Source organism: Balaenoptera musculus, chromosome 20, assembly GCF_009873245.2.
Source record: "Balaenoptera musculus isolate JJ_BM4_2016_0621 chromosome 20, mBalMus1.pri.v3, whole genome shotgun sequence".
Taxonomy (NCBI): domain Eukaryota; kingdom Metazoa; phylum Chordata; class Mammalia; order Artiodactyla; family Balaenopteridae; genus Balaenoptera; species Balaenoptera musculus.
Window position 1 is genome coordinate 24,707,001 of NC_045804.1, and position 24,562 is coordinate 24,731,562.

The 24,562-nt window shown below is 55.4% G+C and overlaps 1 protein-coding gene across 1 annotated transcript; it reads right to left on the minus strand.

The window, feature by feature from the left end:
• Positions 1-1,331: 1,331 nt before the first annotated feature.
• On the minus strand, positions 1,332-7,335 carry DLX4 (distal-less homeobox 4). Its single transcript, XM_036835508.1, has 3 exons — positions 6,766-7,335; positions 3,117-3,313; positions 1,332-2,710 (listed from the first exon to the last, which is right to left on the minus strand). The coding sequence occupies exons 1-3, from the start codon at positions 7,028-7,030 to the stop codon at positions 2,468-2,470; spliced, it is 705 nt and encodes a 234-aa protein (XP_036691403.1). The 5' UTR covers positions 7,031-7,335; the 3' UTR covers positions 1,332-2,467.
• Between the last annotated feature and the right edge of the window lie 17,227 nt (positions 7,336-24,562).

Below are 24,562 nucleotides of genomic sequence, written 5' to 3' on the forward strand. Positions count from 1 at the left end.
TGGACAAGGATTCCTGTTTCCACTGGAAAGGGAGGATGGATGGGTGTAGGGAAGAGGAGGCACTGTCAGCTCAGCTGGCCGCTGGCTGGAAGAGTAATTATACTCCTTCTGCTACTTAAGTTTACAATCTGGGCTGTTGTTTTAACGATGTGACTCTTGTTGGGCTGTCCAATTAATCTCGCCTTTGGAGGCTTTCCGAGATGGAGCGGTAGATCTTATCTCAGGTCTGTGGAAAGAAGAGTGTGCAACCTGCCGTGGGAGGGAACAGCCACCTTGAGGACCTGTGGCCTCAGAGAAGACCCAGAGGAGGAATCTGGGGCTGGGGCTACCGAGAGAGCCGGTGGAGATGGGGTGGGTGGCGAGGGGCAGGAGAAGGCATCGGTGGGGAGGAAGAGGAAGGCGTTCTCCTCCTGGCATCCTCATTCCTCACTGCTCCTAGAGCTTGGCTTTGACCCACCCTGTGCCATTTGCCACCCCCAGGAGACCCCTCCATGTATATTTTGGGGAATGGGGGTGGCCGCTGACACATAACAGGGCCTAGGAGGGGCTGATTGCAGGTCTTTTGAGGTGGGGGGCTCCCACTGACTCTCATAACCCCTCTCCCCTACATAAGACTCCAATTTGGGCTTCTCTGTGGCCAGCCTGGGTTGGCGCGAAGTGCCTGGGTGGGCTTTCCAGTTTGCTTGGGAACAGGTTTAGGTAGTAAGAGGGAAGCTTGACTTGGGAGCTTCTAGTCTGGAACTGGAGGCCCCTCCCCCAAGGCCTCAGGCCAGGCTGGGCTGGATTCCCTGAATTATTTGCAGCCCCTTTCCTCAATCCTCCTGCTGCTTGAGTGCCAGGTGCGCGCATGCGTGCATGGGTGTGTGTGTGTGTGTGTGTGTTGACTATGCCCTCACTGCCCTCTGTACTTCCCTTAGCCTGGCACTTACCACACAAGTGGCTGGTCATTGTCTGGCCTCTGTTAGCCCACAGGGTCTGCCTAGGTCACCTTGATATCCCCAGGATCTAACACAGAGCAGGGGCTCTACAAATGTTCGTTGGATGGAGAAGTCCAGTTCCTTCTGGGGTTTTCCTTCTCCTCTCCCTCCTGCTCCCCCTTCCACTAGGTGAGTTGAGGCCTTTCCACCCCAAGGAGCTCACTTCTCCCAGGGGAGGACTGGACTGGGTCAGTAGGTGTGGCCTCTCCCAAGGTGAGCAGGGGCTCTCCCTGGGCTGAAGGTGGGCAAAGGGGGCTGTGAAGTGCCTGGCTCCCTCCAGAACTGGGCCAGGAGAGAATTTGCTGTGAGGATCACTCAGACTTTGATCATTCCCTGTATTAGCATCTTCTGGTTTCACACTGGAGTGTCTGAAAATATGGATATTACTAGAACATTCCAGAGCTAGAACCCGATAGCCAGTTAGTGGTAGAGGAGGATGCAGTGCCTCTAGTTCAGTGCTGGAAGAGTCAGATGGGAGAGAAGAGAAAGCTGAGCAATCACCCCCTCGGCTCCAGAAGTCATGACATGAACATACCTCACAGCCAAGGCCCAGGTTTCTGTACCAACTTTAATCTCTGGATGCTCATGATATGGGGGATGGTAAGAGCTTGGGGGGCTGCTAGTCAGATTGGTTATAAATATGAGCAGTTCTATTCGACAGAGACAGCTGTGAGGAGCTAAACTGCTGGGCTCACCCCACCTATTTGGGGGCATCTCTACCTACACTTGTCCCCATTCTCCCCAAAGTGTTACCCTGCTGGGTTCCAGAGAGTGTGTGCACGTGGATTTGTTTAGGTATTAGGGATAGGAATCAGACTCTTAATAAATACTCATTGAACTAGATGGGTAATTGGATCCATTATCTACTCATAGTGGGTAGACATGGGGAAAAGAGGGGCTTTTTTAGGAAGAGAGTAAAAATTACCCATAGGTGCACAAAACTACTCCATCCCATCTACCTCATAGGATGGTGAGTAGGTGTATCAGTTATGGGGGTAAAAATCAGGAAAAATCAGTGGGTGGGTCTCGATGGTGGTCAACTTGAAGACTCTGGATGTCCACTTCACTTCTGCTTTCACTCACCAGTGGGTTGGGCAGGGCCCAAGGCACACAAAGAGAAAAAACACTCAGTGTTTGTTGCTGGTTGAACCCCAGGCTGTGGTGGGACTGCAGTCCTTTCAAGGAGTGGCAAGACTAGGGGTCCTGGGAAGTCTGAACTCCAGCCAGTGAGTCTCTCTCCAGAGCCTCTGACCAGCTGGAGGGAAGGTGTCCAGTCCTTGGTGGTGGTGGGGGGCAATGGCCAAGGCTGTTTGGGTTATGAGGCAAGGAGGAAAGGACTCCACCCCATCCGTTTTCTCCTCTAGCTCCTCATCCTCCTGAGAAAACCCATCTGGATCTGGCTTCCTCCTGGCCCAGAAGGGGTGCAGGTGGGCTGGGTCCTGCCTGGGCGCTATAGGAGGGCTGGGAGCCTGACCTGCTCTTCCCCAGATTCACATCATCTGAGGTGGAGCCAGGACATCAGGGGAGTGATGCTGATACCAGGCTCCGAAGTTGTTGCCATAGCCACTGGTGGGCAGGGCCCCTGCCTTGGGTAGATCCCAGAGGGATGGAAGGGGTGGGGAACAGGGAGACAGGGAGGGGGACCTCCCAGGGAAGTCCCCTTCCTGTCCCCCAGAGTTCTGCTTCAGGAGCTTCTTGTACTTGGAACGTTTGTTCTGAAACCAGATCTTTACCTATGGGGAGAAAAGGGGAAAGAATGGAAGGTCAGGAGGAGTGTGCCTGTGGAAGGGAGTGACCAAGAGAAAGGGACCCAGCGGGAAGGAGCCGTCCTGGGAGAAGAGCAGAAGTTGGGAACATTTGCTCCAGGCCTCCCTAAGCCCCCGAAGGCCCTGAGTGCCTGCATCTGAGTTAGAATCCAGTTCTCCCAGTCTGGGTACCCTCCTCTACCCCCTGAATCACCCCCCTACCTCCCCCGCACCCCCCACACACCTTTTAACACATTCCCCCAATTTACTGGGGGCCAGCTAGAACTGTGAAAACCGGGCTTGGGGACTCATCAGTCATTCACACCTGAGGGTGAGTTCCCAGAGAACACACTTGGGGAGGGTTAGCATGCAGGAAGGATGGGACTGGCCCCACCTGTGTCTGGGTGAGGCCAAGCTGCGCGGCCAGCTGGGCCCTCTCGGGCAGAGCCAGGTACTGCGTGTGCTGGAAACGCTGGTTCAGGTGCTGCAGCTGCAGACTCGAATAGATGGTCCTCGGCTTCCGGAGCTTCTTGGTCGAGGCCTGCGGGCGCCGCTCTGAGGGCTCCGGGGACAGCGGCGGCTTCTCCGAGTCTGGGGGGCGGCCCGAGACGGTGTGTGCACGCATAGAGGGGCTGACGCGCCGTCTCACGGCTCATCTGCATCTCGTTTGCATTCCGGCCACGGATTAGCAAAAACTCGGGCTTGGGGCTCGGCCCTTCTCTACCTTCCGCTCCACCCTCCTTTCAAACCCCACACGTCCACTGTGTGCCACGTGGGACTAGCCGCAGTTCTTGCCCTCAGGGAGCTCCCACTCTTAACGGTCCTGTGACCCTAAGGGGGACAGCGCCACTGGCCGGAGCGAGGGTCGGGACGGCGCCCAGCGGCGGGATGACAGAGTTCAGCCGCGTGCGGTGGCGCCAGCTTGGGGCGGGGCGGGGAAGAAGGGCTGGGTCGAGGGCTGGGCTGAGGCCAGGAGAGCACGGGGGAAGGGCGTTCCGGGCGGGGGGGGAAACTCAAAAGCATTGTTCGGAGACCCGAGACAGTGTCTGCGTGGCAGCCTCCCCGCTGCCGGAAGAGGGGTGGTCAGAGGGGCCCGGCAGAGTGGGCCTTGAACGCCAGGATGAGCACCCCTCCCAGCTTCAGAGTATGGAAAGTGCCCCAGGGTTTGTCATCACCTCCCCTATTGTAAGGGCCTCCCTCTCCTGAGGCACATCCTCCAGAAAAGTGACCATCTCTTCCCTCCCCCAAGGCTGGCTGGCTAGAGTAGTCGGCTTTCAGGGGCCCTAGAAGCCCGGTGGTGCAAGGCAGCCCCCTCCTCCGCCCGGCCGCACCCACGGAGGGGTTCCTGGCTAGCACGGAAGGTGACCGGGGTTCGGAGAGCGCGCAGCGCCGGCAGCGCAGGCCCTCTGGGTCGCTGCTGGATCGCGCTCGCGGTGCCGCCGCGGGAGAACTGGCCACCTCCTGCCTCCCGGCCCAGCCTCTCGAGGAATCTCGGTCCGGGAAGAGCTCGGCCCCGGGATGGGGGTGGGCGAGGGGTTCCCCTCTTCCGATCCGGGCGGCCCCAACTACGCCACTCTACGGGGACATCGGGACCATTCGTGTAGAGAGCAGTGTTGGGGAGGACGGAGCGGCCGAAATGCCCGCGGGCTTAGGGTTCGTTGCATTCCTCGCGGGGCTGCCGGCCGACCTCAGCCGACAGAGCGCTGCGCCCGGGTGCCCAGACGCAGCGGGGGTCCGACCGCGTCCCCCACCCCCACCCCCACCCCCACCCCCGTCCCCTTCCTCCGGTCGGGCTCACCCCACACTTCAGGTTCCACGCCCTCGACCGGCCGCGGTGACCCTGTGCCTTCACCTCCCCCGCATCCCTCACCCGTGGCCTCAGGCGCTGCGGGCTTCTCAGATCCGCCCCCCTCGACCCCCGCCTCAGCCAATTCCCAGAAAAACCGTTGGGTTTCCGCTCCCGCCCGCGCCTGTCGGGCCTCCCCTGCTTAGACCCGGCTGCTCGCCGCCCCGGCGACCACTCGCGCCTCTCTGGCTGCGTGAAACAATTCGGACCGTGAGGCAGAGCTAGCAGGGAGCCTGCCCCAGCTGCTAAACTCTCAAAGCCCTCCGCGCGCTAACTCTACCAGCAGACCACCCGCCCCCCCACCCCTTCCCAGTTCCTTTCCCGACAGCTGCTTTCTCCACACCAGTTGCAGAAGTCACGACTGGATCTGCCCAGGTCTTGATTCAGGAGCCCAAGGGCCTCCCTTGAACCATAGCGGCACCTGCCTGTTCATCAGGGTGGTGGCACACAGCTCACTTGGAGCCAAACCTCTCCCTGAGGCTGGGGTGGACAAGAGTGGCGGCAAAAGGAAGACCCCCAAGCCCTCTCTCACGTCCCAATCATTTAATCTAGAGTGAGCCCAATCCCCCAGTTTCAGTAGGTAAATGCTATAATCTAATCTAAGGACATGTGTGGTTTTCGTTGGATCCGGGGAAGCTTTGTAAAGAAAAGGAACCCTCCACTCTCTTGTCCTTAAACCAAGAAAAGGGAAGGCAAGAGTGTAGAAGACAGGATTGAAAATACCAACCCCAATTCCAAGAATTCTCTTAAGGACAAAGTTATCTTATTCCCACCCCACTAAACAGACACACACGCACACACAAATGTACCACATTAGCATATACTGAAGAGAAGAGGCCAAGGGATTCGTTTTTTAGAAACTAGATCATTTGTAGAAACACCCCCCCCCCCCAACTGCTCCTCTTCCAACCACAGACCCAGAAGCGGGAAAGAGGCAGCCCCAGTTCTAGCACAGAAGGCAGTTAACTTTTGGGGGCTTTGAGGAAGTTCCCTAAAATCCTCTTTTCTGGCTTCATGCAGTGAAAGCCAATTCGCAAGGGCCAAGCCTGGAAAACAGGCTGTGTCCTTGACCCAGGCACACCCTTTCTTTGGACCTCAGTTTGCCCATCTGTACATTAAGAAGCTCCTAAATCTCTAGGGTCACTTCTGGCTCTGATGTTTATGAGCTCATGTGTCTCAGCAGAGTAACAAGGGAAGGGAGGGAGACATCTTGGTCCTGGCTGACTCCAGCTAAGTCACCCAGTGGATGTGCATCCTTAGAGGAAACTATGCCAAGGACAATTGTGGGGGTAATTAGGTGGGGACAGGGAGTGCAGGGGAACTGAGCTCTAAACCCAAGCCACTACAGATGGATGTATGTACTGTGTTGCATGGGTACAGCCTGTGCAAGGCCCAGGAACAGGAAGACAGGCCAGCTCCCTGGCTTCTTTGAGGCCTTCCAGTGAGCACTTTCTTAGGAGCTCAAAGTTGCTCCAGGCAATGTAACTGGGGCCTGAGCTACCCCAAAGGCAAGGGGTGGAGATAACAGGAATGGCCAGTTCCTTTGGCTGGAAGGCTGAGATCTATGAGAGACTGCCTGACCCACCTGTGGCTACATTCTTAGAATGATGGGTAGTAGGATTTAGCCCCAGATTCTACCAGGTCAGCTTTTGGTCTCGGTCTGGCACATTCGGGTGCCAACTGGGGAGAGGGGGAGGGGCCCCGAATAAACCCCCACTTCTACTGCCCTCCAGCTGGGACCTGATTTCTACTTATCAGGCTGTGGCTTGAGCACTGATTTCTGAGACAAGAACGTGGAGAGGGGCGACATGGAGGAGAGAAGGAGTGCATGATGGAGAGAATCCTAGGGAAGGGGCTAGGCACCTACACGCACATCTGGATTGTTTCAGTTTTCCGTTATAAGTAGGTACACAAGCCCGCTGCTCCAAGGAGGTGGGGTAGGGAGCCCTGCCACCCGCCTTCACACAACTGCAAATCGAAACCAGGTCGGTCTTGAAAGGAGACCTAGATCAACTCGCCCCCGCCCCTCCCCCCTGTCTCCCGCCCCATCCCTTCGCCCTCCCCCCAACCCCAGATCCCGTGGAATCTGAGTAAGGTCTGAATCCTGCCAGCTGCTCCCAACCAGGCGAGGGCGAAGTTCAGGGGCTCACTGGAGCAGGACCCCGGAGGTGGGAAGAGCCGCTGCGGCCGGACTTACCTGGCTCCCGCTCTTGATGAGACTGCTGAGACGGCGCCGTGGGTAGCTGGCAGGGCAGGTAGGAGTCTCCGGGGGTCGCCGGCCCAGTGTAGGAATAGGGCAGGACGTGGCCATACGGCCCAGAATAGGGCAAATCGGAGGCGGCTGCGGTTGCAGGGGACAGGCCAAGCTGGTAGGCAGCCACTACCGATGGGACGGGGGCGATGTCCGGGAAGACGGCTTTGGAGGCGTCCGGGCCAGGGAGGGGGCAGGGCAAAGAGGTCATTGCGGCCGGGGCCGAAGGGCCTAGGCCATGGCCCCGCACGGGGTCCGCTCCCTCCGCCAACTCTCTCTTTTCGGAGCCTCGGGCATTGGAGCCGGATGAGCCCCCCAATCAGCCTCCCCCACACTTATCCCGAGGAAAGTGTCTCTCTGCGCCTCATCCAGCGGAGAGCGCGCGCCTGGGAAAGGGGTTCCGGGGGGTGCCCCCCATGGCTTCCCCCCCCTAAATCCATGGGCCCCCCCCCCCTCGGCTCGCTCTTGGCTTCGGTTCCCGGTACCCGACGGGGTCCCCGCCCACTTAAACGCCGCGGATTGGCTACCACAAGCGGTGACCTCATGGAGGACTGCAGCCGGGGCCCGCCCCTCCAGGGCAGCCCTGGGTAGGGAAATTCAGAACCAGGAGATGGGAGGAGAGCAGTGCGCACGGCCCAGGCCCAGCCATCTCGGGATCCGCTCCGAGAGGGATGCCGGGGTTGCAGGGCGTTTGGGGCAGTCCGATCATAACCGCAGAAACGCAAGGAAGTTGACAGGGCCGCGATGCCTTGGCGGAGGCGCTGCGGCTGCGGGGGCGCAAGGAAGCTGCGGTCGCGCTCTCCGACTCTGGGGGATCTGCGCGGCGGTTGTGATCCCGCCGCCACGGACCTGCAGAGGAGTCGAGACCAGCCAGCCAGCCCCGCAGCTTATTCAGCGCGTCGGAATGCGTCGCTGCCGAGCGCTGGCAGTTTGTTGGTAAACAGACGCCGGGTCGGAGGCGGTACCGCCCGGCGCCCAGCCGGCCTGCACGCGCGCGGCGCGCACACCCCCGCGGGGCGCCCTTGGCCTGGCACGCCGCGACCGCCGCGACTGCGCCTCACCGCCCCCGTCCTCGCTTCCGCTTCCGGCAGGGGCCAGGGTTTGGTTGCGACACCGCAGCTCCGCAGGCCCCCGAGGCCGAAGGAGGGGTCCGCCGTCTGGGCTTCTGCCAGTGCGGCGCCCCGCCTTTCCTGGCGCCGCGTGAGGCTGAAGCCTCGCACGAAGCCGGACAAAATCCGAAAGTGGGAGGCAAGTCCAGTTTGATGGCTCCTCGGAGGGCGTAGGAAATACGGCAAGCCGGGCTCCGTGGCCGAATCTTCCAGTCTGTGTGCAGGGCTTTCCTCTAAGATCTTGGTGGGTGGGTGTCTCTGTGGCCACAGATACACAACTACACGGAGACTCCATTCAAATACAACAGATACACTAGCGTTTACCAGCACACAGGTGTCTACAACGATGTTCACATTAGCATCCCTCCATGAACAGAGGTTCATTTATGGATCTGCAAATGCAGAGCATAGACTGTGATGTGTACACACCTACACACCCAAAGATGAATAGCAACACCCCTGAATAAAAGCACTATGGTTGTCTTACACAGACCCAGAACAGACCCAAACTGTCGGTGCACACTCTAAAATACAGAAAACCCAACCATATAAACATTTATGTACTTGTATGCATCTTATGAGACACCAGTCCACACACATTTAGGCTGCTCCATGTTAGCGGAGAGACAGCTACCCCGCCCAGAAACCTGTCAGTCCTCACAGATTCCCCAGCATACTCATATACAAACCCTCTGTCACTTGAATGTGCAGACAATTTATGTTTGTACACACATGTGCTCTCGTTATCAGGGTGCAGAGTGAAGGCAGCAGTCTTACAATTGGGGAGTAGGAGAGGACAACAATCAGAGAAAGAGGGAAGCTTAGAAGAGTAAGAGAAGGCACTGGGGGGTGGGGGTAGCCAGGAGAGACAGAAAGATTTGAAGGGGTGTGCAGTCAAGTGTCCTGAGGGAAGGAAGAGCAAGTCGGCATCAAATCAGATGCCCTGCTGGCATGTATAGAGATGAATTTTTCCAAGAAAACACTCCTCTGGCACCTGGCTCTGAGTTCTCTCGCCTGAAGTCTTGGAGCTTCAGGAGAAGGAACTCTGTGAGGGAGCCCCCTCCCTGGATAGCTGGAACCCACTTCCCTCTCATCCAACAGCGTGTGCAGGGTTTGCATGGTTGAGAAATGCTATTTCCACGTGGGGTCACCTTTCCCCCTTTGTTACCCAACTCTAGCCGTGCCACCACCACCTCCTTAGAGCCGGGGCTAAGAACTTACAGGGATATCACCTTCCAAATCTTCCTTCCTGCCACCACCATTTTCCTCTGGAGAGAGGTAGCCACACAACAGTACCGTGATGGGTTCCAAGGACTGCATTTCAGCATGCACCAAAGGAAGAATGCTCTTTGAGGTGGGGTGGGCTGTCAGGGAAGCTTTCACAACAGAGGAGCTTTTGAGGTGGAACTTAAAGTTTGGGTTGCAGGACTCTTCCTCCCAGGGCGATGTACACAGAGTCCTTTCCATGCTAGACCTAGCGAGAAAGGGCAGGGTCGGCTTTTCCAGAGGCCCCTAAAGCAGTGACTTTGGGCATCCTCCAAAGCCAGGCAACCCATAGTGAGAGCATCTCCTAAGCTCAGGGGGCTTTGCTGAACTCATGCAGGATCTTCACCTCCATGCACCAGTAGGAAACATCCTGCAGCCTTCTAGAATTTATGAAGCACTCACAACATACAAGCCTTGTGTATCTTCACCAAAAACCTGTGGAGTACTGTTATTATCCCCAGTTTACAGATGAGGAAATCTCTGCTTCCATCACCACCTCCCTCTTCAGGGCTCCCTCTTCCCACATGCTGGAGGGTGTGGGGCTGCGATACCTCTTTGGGAAACTTCGTGGTCTCCTCAGATGCGGAATCCCCAGGGAGGGGTCCCCTCCAACAGGTGCCACATCTCACCAACTTTGGAGCCTGGAGGGACAGTGGGGGAAGGTGGAAGGGATAGGCACGGGGGCTAGGAAGGGCTGTAAATCTGCGTTTGATCAGAAGGAAGGGAGGGCTAGACTGAGAGGCCTGAGGCCTGGGTTCCCATCCCAGCTCAGCCGCGAGCTGGCTGGCTCTGATAGCCTGGGTCAGCCATTTACAGTCTCTCAGACTTATTTTATCCAATAAAATGAGGGAGCTGCGCTTAAGACCTCCAAGCCATTGTCATTTGCTTTAGAATGAATTGCAAAAACCAAAATCCCAAAACGTAATAAAACCAGGATGAAGGAGTTGGAGGAGGGGAGGAAGGAAGGCAGGCAAAACATAGGAACGAACTCCCTCCTGCAACTACCAATACCTCAGCCACTGCTTGTCACAAAAGCCAGAGGCGGCTCTCCCAGCTCTTTCTCATGCGGGTCATCTCCCTTAGCGAAAGGGGCCAGCTTGGAGAACCCCAGCACCGAAGTGAGGGACTGGGAGCCGACAGCGGGGTCCCGAGTGGGGGACACGGCGCCGCCGAGGTCTGGGGAGTGAGCCGAGGCTCGTGAGTGATCCATGTGGTGCACGGTGGTTTGCAGGCTCTTCGCAGCCGCCTGGCAAACGCAATCCCACCCGATCCGGTATTGATTCTTGGCTCAGAATAAGCACCCAAGGCGGTGGGACATATGCCTCACTTGCAGTCCCCCCGAATTCGGACTCTGCCCTGAAAACGGGAACTCCATCTGAACGAGTGCCCCTTCCCGACACCCCAAACACCTGGTGGGTGCAGGGCTCACAGCACAGTCCCTGGACTCGGTACCGGACGGACCGCGCGCTTCTGAGCAAAGTGGGGGGCGTTTGCGACGGGAGCCGGGCGTCGGGTGGGTCTGCAACCTGGTGCAGGCTCTCCACGCAGCACCTGTGTGGATCTGCCCTGGGGAGTAGTTTCCATTGCGACCCCGGTCCAAGGCCCTTGGCGGCCATTGCGGGATTATCAGCTCCCTTTCTCCTTCATCCCACCCACTGACCCCCAAAGGAAATTTTAGTTTAGTTTCGTCTGTTCTCCGTGGAATTTAAGTAAGATTTGTCGGGGCTTTCGTAGTAACTCGGTTTGGGGAAACTTTGCGAATAATTCGGTTTGGCGGGGATGGGGGGGGATGAGGAATCCTCCCTCCGCTGGGCGGGGAGCGAGGTGGTTAAAGACCCACCCTCTGTGAGGCTCGCGAGTCCCGCCACACACACACTCGGATTTGACTCTTCCTGAAATGTGGATGAATTATTGTCTCTTTTCTTCTTCGTGATGGGGCAGTGAATGAGCGCTGGCGCGGGCGGGGCGACATGCTGGCTCCTAAGGTCACTGCCCGCCCCGCCGCGCTCCGGGTGCGCTCACCTCCACGCTCCCGAGAGCTGTCTCTGCGAGTGTCGTCCCCGCCTCATTTTCCAGATCACCTGGGAGAAGCTCCCAGGAAGGGGGAGGGGGAGGCCTTGGGGTCAGCGCCACCTCGAGATCCGGGCATCGCTGGGCAGGCGGGCTCCACACGAGGGTCTCCGGCTGGCTCGGTCTTCAGCCACTCTCCCCACGTCTTTGCTTTATTTCCAAATTTCACACCTGCTCCGGGAAACGTCTTCAACTGGGGTTTGACTGAGACGTTTAAAGTACACACATATATGAAGTCACTAAACTCATAAAAAACAAAACCAAACCATGAACCACTCTTGGACCAAATAACTCCCTCCCACCCCCCAAAAAAGAAAACGGTTAACAAAAAAAAAAAAAAAAAAATGGGGAGGTTTTGAAGATGCGTTAGAGGCGCTGCCCTCAGCGATGAAGGAGCCACGCTCCTGGCTTTGGCCCCGGCCCCGCGCGGGAGCGGGAAACGGCCGGCTGGAGAGAGCGGGAGTTCTGGGCGATGTCCCAGCCCCGGGCTCGTCGGGCGGACAGACGGCGGGACGGCGCGCCGGATGCCCGCGGGGAGCGCGGAGAGCTGGCGGGAGGCCCCAAGGCCAACCCGGCTGCAACGAATTCGCGCGCCCGGAAAGAAGGCAGCTCGGCCGGTTTCTCCAGACCTTTCCAGACCCCTGTACAGAAACTAGGGCGTTCCGCCAGTCTCCGTCACCCGGCCCCGGAGGTAAGCCGCTGGTAGGACGTGGCTGGAGGGGGAACGAGCCTCTAGAGAGCACCGACGAAGAGGGTGCGTGCAGGGGCTCACACGGACACACACTCCCATAACCCAACAGCCGCAGCGCTCACCCCGCGGGCCACCACGCCACACCCGCAACACACACCACATCACGCCCACCACACAGGCACACGCATGTTACTCAGTCCCATCCCTCTGGACCCCCTGGATCTGGCGGAAGGTCTAAGCGGTGGGGTTATTGGTTTCACTTTCTGACTCCGGGACTAGATCCTTTTCAGGTCCGGAGTGTTTTTCTTTCATAAGAAAAGGGTAGGTCCTGTCCCCGCGTCTCATCTGGGCTGCCGAGTCAGGGAGAAGGGGGACAGCCTTACCTCGGCTGGGCCCGGCCTGGGAGAATGAGGGGGATATTGCCTTGGGGGGTGGAGCGGGACCGCCACGCGGTCGCGGCAGTCGCACCCGCACCCCCAAAGTGAGAGAAATAATCACAAGTACCAAAAATACCACCCCCAAACCAAACTCCGCAGCCTGGGTACCACCGCATTAGGCTCCGGGTATCAGACCTGGTGTGGGGCGAGGGTGGACGAGGTGGGAGGGTGAGAAGCAGCTCAGTCCCTCCCCCACTCTTCCCGGCTCTTCCAAACCCTGCCCCACCGGCCACAGCTAAGGGGAGCAGGGGCGCGACGCCGAGAGGAGGAGCCCGGCCCACTCCCATCTGTTCAAGGACGGGGAGGGGGCTCGCGCAGCTACTTCCGCCCACATCTACCCTCGTCGTCAATCACCCTCATTAATTCCCGTTGGAAAAGGATCACACACTAGAGACTCATCAACTGCTGCCTGGAAAAGGCCGGAGGACACAGAAGTGGGCAGAGAGGGGGAAGGGTTTGTTCTTGCGGGATGGGGTGGGGGCTGCGCTGGTCGTGGCCTCCAAGGGGAGCTGAACTGAGCTGACTTATCCTTTCCATCTTCTGGGACCAGTTTGCCCCTCCTCTCCCCTCCCCTCCCCTGAAGACTCCTCTCAGCTTGTGATCTGACCAGCACCTGTCCTGGCCCCACCTTGGCTGAAGGGTGGCTCTGAAACTCTGTGGGAGACAAGCCCTCCCCAGCCCAAGTTCTGGTTGGAAAGTGCCCCAGAACTAGTGGGGAGGAGGAAGCTTAGCCCACTCCCCAACTACCCGCCAACCCAATAGGGCACCACTGCCTCAGTTGCTTTCCACTGGAAAGGGGTGGGGGAGGGCCAAGTAGTGGTTTTCTGGCTGTGGGAGACACAGGGGGATCCAGATGGAGGCACTGTTCCTGAAAATGCATCTAAGGAACCTTCCGGAGCCTTTGGGGGATAAGGCGAGCTTGGGTTATCTGAGGCCCTTTATCTTCGGTAACACAATAATGATGATAATAACAGTGAACACTTACGTGTTTTCTTATTCCAGGCACTATGCTAAGCCCTTACATGCATCATTTTATTTATCACACAGATTCTGTGAGGTAAGTATCCATATTATCCCCACTTTACAGAGGAGGAAATTGAGGCACAAAATGGTTGAGTAACTTGTCCAAGCTAGAATTGTAACCCAGGTCAGCTTGTTCTCTTAACTACCATGGAGTTGTCTTACCTGAAGAAGCACCATTCAGCAAGGGCAAGAAGAAGGGCCGAGGAGGGAGAGGGGAATCCAGGAGATGAATGCCCTCTGTGGAATGGTGGTGGGAGAAGTAATAATGTCAATAATGGCTGAGAGTTATTGTGGGCTTGTACACTATGCTTTAACATGCCTTTCCTCATTGAAATCTTCAAACAACCCTGCAAGGGAGTCCTATTACTATCCCTCATTTTACAGAAGAGGAGACTGAGGCACAGAAAAGATATGTGTAGGGTCTACACCACTTGGTTGGAAGGCAAGGAAGAGATTCCACACTGTGGAGAGCCTCCAACGCCACCAACCAAGAGCTTACGATGGGCCTGTGGACAGAGGGGAGGACCGAGATGGGAGCCGAGGGGCTTCCCAGGAGCAGCTTGGGCATGAAGTAGGCTGGGAAGGGAAGAGTCAGGTGGCAGAGAGCCCATTTAGGAGGCTGTTGCAAATAGGTTGTGTGTGAAGTGAGGAGGGTGGACCCAGAGGCTTGGTGGCAGAGGCGATGGAAAGGAGGGGACGTGTGAGAAGGGTTGCTCTAAGACAAACTTTGCTGGGCCTGGTGACTGTACCGGAAGAGAGTAGAAGCAAGCATGACTGTGAATTTCCAGGCCTGGGCAACCAGAGGAGCCTGGGGAAGAAGCCATGTGTTTAGTTCAGAGATTCAGACATTTGATGGGTTGATGGACCGTGGACCGACATTCTAGGTTTGGGTGCTCCAGTGGGCAGCCAGCCATTCTGGTTTCCCTCCGTGCCCCTGCACAGGTGTATTTCCCCAGGGCCCTGCCAGGGTGCACGGGTGAAACTTGCATATATGCAGATGTATGCAAATGAGAGTAACCCAGCCTGGACCCAGAACCTAGAGCCAGGGGAGGAGGAGGAGGTCTGCCCTAGCCCTGACTCACCCTCTGACATGCTGCCTGGAATGCCACCTCCCCAGCTGGGCTTCCTCCAACTTGGGGAACTTGCTCCTGGAATCATCCTAAGCTCAGGCCCAGAAGATCACAAGCCCAGAAGACTGGGGGTGCTGAGGTTGGGGACTGTCTAAATCAGAGTAAGTCTTTATTCTGAGCCCTCTTTGCCAAATGGCGGCAGGAGGGGAGAAGACAGGAAAAATACCTGGATAATATGACCTTTATAAGCATAAACGCACATGGTAGTCCCTAAAGCATTTTCACATATATAACTTCCTTGGGGCCTCATAGTAACTTGTGAGGTAGGTCGTTTATTAGGCCCATTTTACAGATGAAGACACTGAGGCCCATGTCGTGAAGTGCCTTGCCAGGGAAAACCTGGCTAATGTGTACAGAGCTGGATTTCCAATCCAGGCCTCTGACTCAGTGCTCTTTGTACTGCTCAAGGTTTGGTGCTGTCCTGAGGGAAGGGGAAGCTAATTCTGGAGTCTGAGGCTTCTTTGGGGACCTGCTGACCCTCAAGTATCCAGATAGCCTCTAAATCCTCTCAGTCCTCAAGAAGTTCTCATTGAAGAACTAACTCCTTGTTAGTAAGCTTTCGTCTTTAGACCTGAGGTCACACCCCTCCTGTCTGGCTGGACCACGTACCCCACTTCCAGCTCCTGCAATTCAGTACACTCTTTTTAAGCACTTACTAGGTACAGCTCTGGGAAGGGCGTTGTGGGAGGTCAGCCTAGACTCCATCCAATAGTGAATTTGGCAACTTCTGTGTATTAAAATGGTGATTAGAAATACAAAGAAGAGTGAATTAAAATACACATATGCACACAGAGTCAAGGAATACTTACAAACTAGGTACCCAGGTCCAGAAATAGGACTCTGCTAGCTCCCCAGGAACCCCAATGAGTGACCCTTCTGAATTATAATCCTCTCCTCCACCTGGGTATTCCAGGTTTCTTGTTATTCACTTCCCTGCTTTTCCTTAGTTTCATCACCCATATCTGCTTACTTTCACCTGTTTATGAACTTGACATGAATGGAATCACACTGTATATACGAGTCTTGCTTCTCTCAGTTGACAGTTCGTAGATTCTGAGACATCCTCCCGACTTCCCCATACTGTAACCACTCCTCTGGCAGCATTGCACCTCTCAGATGCTCTCGGGTGGGTTTGCTGCATGAGGGCGGGGATGGGGTCTTTTGCCTCCGGGAACACAGTATCCAGCACAGGCCCAGGCACATAATTAATGCTCGGTATGCAGGCACTGAATGAATAAGTGAAGATGAGTGAAATGGTGTACCTCTGTTTACATTAATGAGAAATCCCAGGGGCAGGGATGATATAGGAGGCCATAGGGCAACATTCAGGACATAGGCTCCTGCCAAAAGGCCCCTTGTCCCTCCCTACCCTCCCACTGCTCCTCAGAGATGAGAGGCTGTAAATGGAAGCATCTCCCTAGATCCTGGCCCTTTCTATGGCGCAGCCAGGAAAGTACAGCAGCTTGGGAGCCAGGCAAATCTGAATTCTAATCCTGCCTCCACACCTTATTTACTTGGGCAAATAAAACTTCCCTGTGGGGACTTCCCTGGCGGCGCAGTGGTTAAGAATCTGCCTGCCAATACAGGGGACACGGGTTCGAGCCCTGGTCTGGGAAGATCCCACATGCCGCGGAGCAACTAAGCCCGTGTGCTACGACTACTGAGCCTGCGCTCTAGAGCCCCTGAGCCACAACTACTGAGCCCGCGTGCTGCAACTACAGAAGCCCGCGTGCCTAGAGCCCGTGCGCCGCAACAAGAGAAGCCACCGCAATGAGAAGCCCGCGCACCACAATGAAGAGTAGCCCCCACTCGCCACAACTAGAGAAAGCCTGCACGTAGCAACGAAGACCCAACACAGCCAAAAATAAATAAATAAATAAAAATTAAAAAAATAAGAGTACTTGTAAAAAAAAAAAAAAAAAAAACTTCCCTGTGCCTCAGTTTCTTCACCTGTGAAATGGACATAGTAATACGCCCACCCTCACAGTGTTTTGAAGATTCAGTAAATTACTCAGACCCATAGTAGGTGTTTCTCATATGTTAGCTCCCCTTCCTCTTTCTGTTGTTTCCTTTAGCTCACCCACTGGGATGCGCCTGTCCCCGTCACTTAATCTACCTGGAAGATACCAGAGCCAACCTGATTATAAAGCTTTTGTTCCCAGAGGACACGGTGATAGCTGGAGGTGTCAATCCCAGGATAGAAAGCTCCTGCAGGGCAGAGACCCTGCCTTCCTCAACTCCTTGTCCTCATGGCATCTGGCACTGTGCCCTGCATACAAAAGGTGCTCAGGACAGCTTTCATTCTCCAGCTAATCCCGGAGCCACTCTCAGCTCCTCCTAAGTACAGGGACACGTGTGAGGGTCTGCCCCTCAGCGGCACATGGAATACTTTCCCACTGAGGATCTCAGCTAATCCTCCTCACCTGGTCAGGGGGGGGCAAGTATTGCCATCCCCATTTCACAGACGAAGAAACGAATGCTCAGAGCAGCCCACAGCCATGCCCAACATTGCACAACCAGTACGTGGAAGAGCTGGGATTGGAACCCCCGCCCTCTGACATTGAGGTTCTCTGGGTTTTTCCAAAGCAGAGATGACGGCAATCAAGACTTAGAGAGAATTAAGGCAACCAGCCCCATGGAAAACAGGCAGTGGGACGTAAGAATTGTCTGCAAAAGTGTGAAAGGCTTCAGACTGATTTTTGAGGCCAGAATACCGAGAACCAAATGGAAGTTGGAGGAATGAATATTTAGGTTCAATAGAAGGAAGACATTTTAGGTAATTAGAGCATTCCGAAGGTGGCACATTCTCCCCCTTTGTCTTAGGCACCGACTCCTTCTGCCTTGTATGGAGCGATTCTTTCAGATCTCATTTCCTCTGTTGGAATAAGGCATTCTGGAGGACAGGCTCACCTCCCTTTGAGTTTTGCCTCCTCCAACCTGTGTGTGTACAGTCCATCCTCAATAAGTATTTGAGAGTCCCCGTGGTTGGAGGCCACCAGTCAGAAGCTGCGGGATGCTCTAAGATGTGGTTGAGAGCCTGGGCTCTGGAGCAGATGGCAGTAGGTTTGAATCCCAGTTCTGCTGCTTGGGGAGCTGGCTTAGAATTTCTGATACTCGTTTTTCTCAACTGTAAAATGGAATTAGTAATACCAACCATTAAAATTGTAAGGATCAAATGACGTCCTGTATATGACTAGCAGAGTGCAGAGCACATGAAAAGCTAATAATGCAGCTTTTTGATGATGTGTATACTTGAGGGGCTGCATCACAGGCTAGAGAAATGGGGCAGGTTCCCACCAATGTCCCTGCAATTTGACAGCATATAATTCTATTCTATAAGCATCAGGAATGGAGCTGAGTAGAAACCCGGAAGCAGATTGACTCAACGGAGGAAACTGGGTTCAAAACAAACAGAACCCCCGTTCAGAGTCTCCAGGTACTTGAACTAGGGCTTTTCCTACCTTGCCCTGCCTGTCCCCCTCTTAGGCAAGCCCCCAGGCCTGGGGTTGGGACCTGGTCCTAGAGAACCTGGGCATGATTATCCCTGGAAAAGGTACCAAGAGTCCCCAGACAGCGCAGACCACACTGGAAGCCCAGCCTCAGCCAGGAACAGGGTCCCAAAGTTCTGATCTGGCTGTCACCTGCCCTAACCTTGAGCCCTTCACTGGCCCAAGCCTCTAAACCAGTTAGATGTGGCCACCTCCAGAGGATGTCTGTGGCTTCTGAATGCTGGGCACCCCGGGCTAGGAGAGGCCCTTGGCAGCCTCTGGAGTAGTTCTTGGCCTCCAGCACTGCTGCTCCTCAAAGTTTCAAAGTCCTTAGAGCTGGAAGGCACCTTAGAAGTCCCCAGAGCCAGTGGGTCTGGAATTCTGGGATCAAGAAGGTCTGGACTGGACCTGGAAATCTGCATATCAATAAAAATAACCCCTCCCCCACTGCCCACCATGAGAAGCTGATTTGGCCCAGCTCCCTTGCCCTTGTGTTACACATGGAGAGGCTGAGCCCAAGGACGGACTTGACTGTTCCAAGATGACATGCTGGAACTAGAAGAAAGCCTGGTTCTCTGGACCCCAGTACAGGGTGTTTCTCACCCCAGCTGCCTGTCAAGGCTCACTCCCCCCGAGGCGGGGAGGGGATGCTGACACAGAAGTCTTTCCTGAGTCTGTCCCCCATGCCACCCTCAGAGGTTGTGTCAATTACACGAGAGCCATTCACCCTCCTGGAAACGGCCACTGAGAAGAATGAGATTGAAGAGTCCTGGACTTGCTGGGGGCCTCCCCAAGGCCAAGGCATGGGAGCAAGTTGGTATCCGGGGCTAGATCCATAGAGGGTCACACAGGCACACATTTGGAAACGGGCATCACACTGGTGGGAAATTTTGGTCTGATTTACAATAACCTTTCTCTTCACCAGCACCCAGCACAGCACCTGGGCCGAATGATTCCACCTGGGTGTGTGGAATTAATGGATGAGGTTTAATGCTGATTGGACTCAATCATCTCCAAGGCTACATGCCCATCCCCTCGGTGGCGATGGGTATGGAGACTCAGCAAAGCCTGGAGAATGAAAACAGTGGGTGCTCATAAAAGAGCATGGCCAGGGAGGTACAGCCAAGAGGAGGGAGCGGGTTAAGCTGGCAGCCGTGAATCAGACACTCCCATTCCTACCGCAGGGGCCAGCTCCCACCAGGTCTCAGCCCCAGAGGGTCCGTGAACACAGTGGGTCTCCGTGACGGAGTTGGCAATGTGGGGATGTGAGCATGTGACTAGTATGTAACTGAGACTGCATGTGTGGGACTCTTTGTGGCTTGGGTGTGGCTCTGCGCTTTGTGCGGGGGCTGTGTGGTTGTGCGCTGCAAGTGACCGTAGTGTGGCTGTGTGACTATCTGTGTAGAAATGGACATTGCCTGCACTATGTTGTGTGTGCTTCTCGGAGGCTGGCTCCAGAGCTCTGGGTGTTGGGTGTGTGCACCTCTGGGAGGAGACAGCTGTCGTGGGTGTATGTGACCATGTGGGACTCTGTGATGTTGTCTCGAGTGTGCCTTGCAGTCTGGCTCTGTGATGGTGCGCGTCTATGCCGGGTGGGTTACGTGCCTTCAACTGTGTGTCATTGTGTGTCCCTCAGGGACTCAGCTGTGTCACTGTGTGTGACTGTGACTGTGTGTGAGACAGCATGCACCTCAAACCACATTTCTTGGGCGGCTTTGATGTGCTTGAGTTTCTAGGGGCCGTAAGGACGCCGGCCTCACTCTTGAGGACTTCAAAAGATGGCTGTCCTTTCTGCTCAGCTGGGGAAAAACCCATTTCCCCCTCACCCTTACCCTCTCCTCCGCCTGGAGGAGGGCCCTGTTTGTTTTCCTATTTTTACTGCCTAGGATGAGTTCATGGCCACAACTGACTCACCACTCTTTCCAAGAGACTTGGGGAAGGAAATAGGGGTTGCTTGGTTGGGGCCTCTGCCCACTAGCCCGGGGACTTTCAGAGCAGGGCCAAGGGGGACATCTGGGTCCATTGTGGCTGTGTGGGCACCTCAAGCCATTCACCATCCCCAAACCTGGAAGGTCAAGGAGTCTTCTTTCGAGGTCATTGTCTAGAACCCAGTCTCCTACCGCAAATGAGAGGCCTCTCTCCTTACCTAAAAGTTCTCCCCTCCCTTTGACAAGATTAATTGAAAAGTAAGCTGGAGCTTTGGAGGGGCCTTTGACATCTCCCCCGGATCCGTGTCACTGCAGGTAATCCACGCCTGGTCCAGTTCAAGCAGCAGCAAGGATGCCTCGGCTCAGCAACACTGTTTGGGCGCCCCCTATGGGCAGAGGCTGCCCAGGCTGAAGGAGGCCGAGCTAGAGGCCTGCACAGTTTGATGGGAGAGACACAGTTGCTGTCCGGAAGCCCTCAGTCTCATGGGGGAGTCAGAACCCTCCAATACACAGGCTCTAAGACAAAGGACAAGGAGGATTCAAATTCTCACTCCCGGGGCTGGGAGGAGAGTGATGTTCTGAGTCTGAGGTAGAATCCGAGAAGGCCTCTGGGAGGGGCTATGGGGACTTGGTGCAGGCTGGGAGGGAGAGTGAGTCCTGGAGGCTGGACAGCTGGGAGGACTGGGGTGGAACAAATGCAGGAGGTGAGGCGAAGTGAGGTGGCATAATCCTCATGTGAGATGATGAGGGGGGGGGGGACTTGGGCTGGAACCTGTCCACGTGGCGGAGGAACTCTGTGGATAGGAAGTCCCCTCTGGTGTCTACCTGGTGTCCCTCCTGCTGCAGCCTGCATATAGCACCCGAGTCTGGTTGCCCAGGAAGGAGCTCAGAGGCTGGACCTCACCCCCTTCCCCTGCTCTAGCCTGGGGAGCCAACACTCCAACCATACTCCCGGCCAGCTTGCCCAGCCTTCAGGCTGTCCTGTCCCCACATGCCCCTGCCAGGCTCTTACCAGCCATGGCTGAAGCCGTGAAAGCTTCCCTCCATTCCTGCCCTCCTGGCCCACTGCCTTGGAGGCTCCTTCTAGCTCTTGTGAATGGCTCACTCAACAGAACCTATCCCTCCACTCTCCTGACCCTGGCCTGAAACTGCCCCCTTTAGGGGTGTTTGGGCCACCCTCCTAGAGGAATTGAGAAGAGCTTCAGACTAAGGAGTCAGGGAGCCGGACTTTAGGGGACTCACTGGGCAAGGCATTTAGCCTCAGTTTCTCCATCTGCAAAATGGGGCTAATGGCGCCTGCCCTGCTGGGTTCCCAGGGTGGGTGGGGAAGGCACCAGTGAGCTCATGGGTGTGAAGGCCCTGGTGAGCTGTAAATAGTCCAGTGCTTGTGGGAGGAAGGGAGGGAGGGAAGCTGTGTTATTCCAGCTGGACCTGGCTGCCTGCATGGAGGGCTTGGCCAGTGGGGGCCTGGGGACTGTGAGGGTCTCTTGCCAAGTACTGGAAACCAGGGAATTCAAGCCCAGCACCCCAATGAGAGCTGGGGGTAAGTAAGGCTCTGCAGAGGCCACATCTGGGACAAGTGCTGGGGTGACAGCAGCAGGGACTGTGATATGAGAGCTTTGGGCAAGTCACTTGGACCAGTGACTCTGGAGAAACTGCTTTTGGGAAGATGGGTGAGAAACCTGAGGTCACCGGTGACATCACTCTCAGCCTCCCTGACATCCCTGCCTCTGCGGGGAGGGGACGGAGATGCCATCTTCTCTGCCCCTCTGTCCTTAAGCTCTGGGGACAGGAGGCTGAGTATGTTAGCTAGCAGGGATGCAGGAGATTAGCTGTGGCTTTTTCTGATAAGGAAAATTCTCGAGCTGCTGCCAGCTTTTCAGGAGGGTCTTGCTGTACCTTTCTCTAGTCTATCAGAGAGACGTTTCAGACCCTCCTCTTCCAAAGGCAAACCAGGGCCTTCCCCCAGGTACCCTCATCCCCTCCAACCCATCTGCCTACTCTGTCCCTCTCCAGACTCACCTGGGCCTTCCCCCTCTGAACCTTTGAGCAGGCTACCCTCCCCCTTTGGAATGTCCTCCTCCAGAAAACACCCTTCTCAGCCACAGATCAAGTCCTGCCCCTGTCAATTTCTAGCCAGGTGACCCTGGTCAAGTCACCAAACCAATTTGAACCTCAGTCTTGCCACCTGTAAAATGGGGCTAATACTATCTCCCAAGGTGGTGAGAATGAAAAGGTAACACATAAAGCACTGAGCCAAGTTCCTGTCCCTGGTGAGAAGCTCAGCACTTCCACCTTTCCCAGAATCCCTCCCAGCGCCTCAGTTTGCTTTATACTGATTTGCCTTATTTATTGCTTTGTAGCAAATCAAAAGACAGACATTTGCTGAGCACTTACTATATGTTTAGCACCATAGCGCGCTCGGTTGGGGAGGGATCCAGGAAGGGTTCTCTGCCCACCTGGAAACAGTTGCCAGCCTGGATGGGCAGCTGACATCCACAGACGTGGAGTGTCCAACCACTCCGACAGTGCAGCTATCACGAGGCCAAGCGAGTAACAGGCGTGTGCAGGAGACAGAGAATGGTCAGGGCAGGAGTGGTTCTGGGGACTTCCTGGAGAAGGAGGTCCTGCGGGACAAGTACAGTAGACAGAGGACGCAGCAGAAAGGTGATCATGGTATACTCACCGGGGACACAGGAGTAAAGAGGAGTGTGGGAAATCTTGGGAGTGAAGGCTGAATTAAGAAGGTCATGCCAGAAGCTAGAGACCCTTAAGAGCCAACCCTTAAGGTAGAGGAACTTAGATCAGACATAGTAGGAAACAGGGAGCAACAGCAGGGGAGTTCTTGAGCAGGGGAGGAAGGTTAGAAGGGAAGGAGTGGGCCTCCCATTTATTAAGCATCAGCTGTCTTCCAGATTGTTGCTAGGTGCTTACTCTCTGTTTTCCTACTTAATCCCCAAGCAACCTGGTGAGATATACATTGTTATCCCCATTTTATAGACGGGGAAACTGAGAGTTGGAGAAGTTAAGTAACTTCCTCAAGGTCATAGAATTAAGGAGAAAGTGAGACAACTGAAGTCTGCCTAACTCTAGAGTCCATGTGCTTCCTAGCCAAACCCAGTTTCCCCCAAAGAGGATGGGGCTTAGAATTGGGCAGGGTCCTTCTTCCTCTCCCTGCCCCCACCAAGCCCCTGGTGGAGTTTGTCTCAGAGACTGGGAGTGTTTGGGGCCAGTGTAGGTGAAGCTGCCTTGGCAGATTGATTTTCCAGCTGCTTACAGGGTGCAGAGGACATGGGACCACAGGTCTCTGGTCACCACATAAGGAGGAGGAGTCTGGAGGGCCAGGGGTGAGTGAGAGGGATCAGTCAGAGGTGACTCTGGGTATTTGGGCCTGCTTCCCTGGGAGAAGCGGGAGGTTGTTGACAGAACTGGGGAAGCCAGAGCAAGTTGCAGGAAGGATGAGGAGTCGGGTTTGGAACATGCTGAGCCTGATGCATTGGGTGAAGCAGAAACAGCCCCAGCTTTGGAGACCCAGGCTCAGAGCTCAGTGCAGAGGCCTGACCTTGAGGATTTTACAAGCACTGTTTTCTGTCCCCTCCAGACTGGGGATGCCCAGGGAGTAGGGACTGTTGTACCCCTTTCCTTGGTCTCCCCACTGGCCCTCAGAGTGGGGTCTGGGAGTCATTCTAGGAAGGCACTAAGTGGCAGCTCCACTTACCTTGTCCCCTCCTCCCTCAGCCCTTGATGTGCCCTTTGAGGCCTGGGAGCCAAAGGACCAGCTCCCTCTGCTACACTCCTACACGGCCCACTACCCTGGTCCTTGCTTGTGCTGCCCCGCCAGCACTTGGGTTATCTCTATGTGTGTCTCTCTCTCCCCAGGTCACTCATTTCATTCAATAGATATCTCCTGAGTACCCACTCTGCCAGGCCTTGTGCTGGGCCTTAAGGACACAGCCATCCTCAGAAAGCTTATATTCTAGTGGGGGAGACAGACAATAACCAAGATATTAAAGAGAAATTCATTTCAGGTAGTAATCGTGCTGTGAGGAAGAATAAAGCCGAGTTGTGGCGATAGAGGGAACAGGGCTGCCAGGAGACACAAGGGCACTATCTTAAATTAGATCATCTAGGAAGGCCTCTAGGAAGAGGTTTGTTTTTTTTTTAATACTTTTTTTTTAGTTTCCTTTTATTTATTTATTTATTCTCTGGCCGTGTTGGGTCTTCGTTGCTGCGCGCAGGCTTTCTCTAGTTGCAGCAAGCAGGGGCTACTCTTCATTGTGGTGCGCGGGCTTCTCATCGCGGTGGCTTCTCTTGTTGCGGAGCATGGGCTCTAGGCACACGGGCTTCAGTAGTTGTGGCACGCGGGCTCAGTAGTTGTGGCTCAAGAGCTTAGTTGCTCCACGGCATGTGGGATCTTCCTGGAGCAGGGCTTGAACCCGTGTCCCCTGCATTGGCAGGAGGATTCTTAACCACTGCGCCACCAGGGAAGTCCCTAGGAAGAGGTCTTTTGAGCTCTGAATGACAAAAATAAAGAAAGGTGTAGGGAAGAGCATTCTAGTTGGAAGGAATGGCCAATGCAAAGGCTCTGAGGCACAGGTGGG